The sequence below is a fragment of the Pyxicephalus adspersus genome, chromosome 12, assembly GCF_032062135.1.
Source record: "Pyxicephalus adspersus chromosome 12, UCB_Pads_2.0, whole genome shotgun sequence".
NCBI lineage: Eukaryota > Metazoa > Chordata > Amphibia > Anura > Pyxicephalidae > Pyxicephalus > Pyxicephalus adspersus.
This window is the reverse complement of record NC_092869.1, coordinates 18,980,737-18,982,194: the sequence shown is the minus strand read 5'-3', so window position 1 is coordinate 18,982,194 and position 1,458 is coordinate 18,980,737. Positions and strand designations below refer to the sequence as shown.

The window sequence follows — 1,458 nt, the reverse complement described above, 5'->3', positions numbered from 1 at the left end:
GGACTTCTAAAGTTCAGTTTTAAAAATAGCATACATTTTTTCTAAACATGTGAAATCATTATATATTGTCACTTACTGGTATATGCAACATTTGTAGCCAGAACCACAAATGAATGGTGGAATGCTGGGAATTTCATTTTAACTTTTTTAAACTACATGTTTAAGTCTCAACATGACCTATTTACCTAAAATATTATCCATCTATGAACTAATTTTACGTTTTTTTAGATTCCATATAAGGTATTATCGATACCTTCTAGCTATGGTGTTTGCTATATGGGAAATAAACAAATCACCAAATATTTTGCCAAATATTACATTGGGTTTTGAACTGTATGATTCTTGTTATGACCAAGTTCGATCACTGATAGAAACAACAAGGATTTTATCAGGAAAAAAAAAAGTGGTGCTAAACTTTAACTGTCACACAGGGAGCATCCCATCTGCCATAGTTGGTGACATGCCTTCCAAGGCCTCCATACCAATTGCCAGGATCCTTGGACTATATAGATTTCCTCAGGTAAGTAAAAAAAATGGTATACATTTATATAAAAAAACATTTATTACAAATAGGGATGAAAGAAAATCTTACAATTTGCTCTGGTACAATTCATCCTACTTGTTCCTTGATCCAAGCTTCCTTTACCTCTGCTAGTCTCAAGTTTTTAGCAAAATTATATTTGTTTATAATGGTGCCTAGCAAAAATGAGACCTTTATCATAACCACATAAAGCTCTCCCACACTACTTCATGCCCAAGATGATTGAGGTATAAAAGAGGCCTGAGGTAATTTAAATGTCTAGTGAATTGCTCTACCGGGAGATTTGATTTTTGTTAGCAAATGTTTTCAATCATAGACCATATCCATTTCAGGTTTGCTGGATCACCCAGCTTCACTGTGGAAAGTGTATCCTCTCCAGCTTTGCAGAGCTTTAATAAATCAGGTGCCATGTATCCACATGTGTTTCCTCCCACATCCCAAAAAACATGCAGTTGGATTAATCTGCTATCATTTAAAAAATAATAATAGTAATATATTATCCAACCTGTTTAACTTATCAAGGCCACATCCCTAATACATATCAATTCATATTAAAATCTGTAAGATATCATCAATCAATGGGACTTTGAAGGCCAGCAAATTCAATATTGTGTGAAAAATTATACTTTATTCAATAACATTAAAATCACTAAACAACAAGCGGGAGGGTGTTATCTCATAGGAGTGCTATTGTAGACTACTATAGTAGTTGCCAAGCCATATAGAAATATATGCACAATAAATCAAACATATGCTCGTTATAGGTTTTTGAACACCAAAATATGGACTGACTGTATCAATAAATGATGATTGGTATATAATTACTGTCTCAAACTGACTATAGACTATGTAAAGCGCTGCATAATATGTACATAAATTGATATCTATGTGTGTATATATATATATATATATATATA

General features: G+C 32.5%; 1 protein-coding gene across 1 annotated transcript in view; it reads left to right on the top strand.

Moving 5' to 3' along the window:
• The first annotated feature begins 262 nt into the window (after nucleotides 1-262).
• The window catches only part of LOC140341923 (extracellular calcium-sensing receptor-like), a 6,288-nt gene continuing 5,092 nt past the window's right edge, over nucleotides 263-1,458 (top strand). Inside the window, exon 1 of the mRNA XM_072427869.1 lies at nucleotides 263-520. Within this exon, the coding sequence (XP_072283970.1) occupies nucleotides 263-520 (258 nt within the window). The remainder of the gene's footprint in view (nucleotides 521-1,458) is intronic.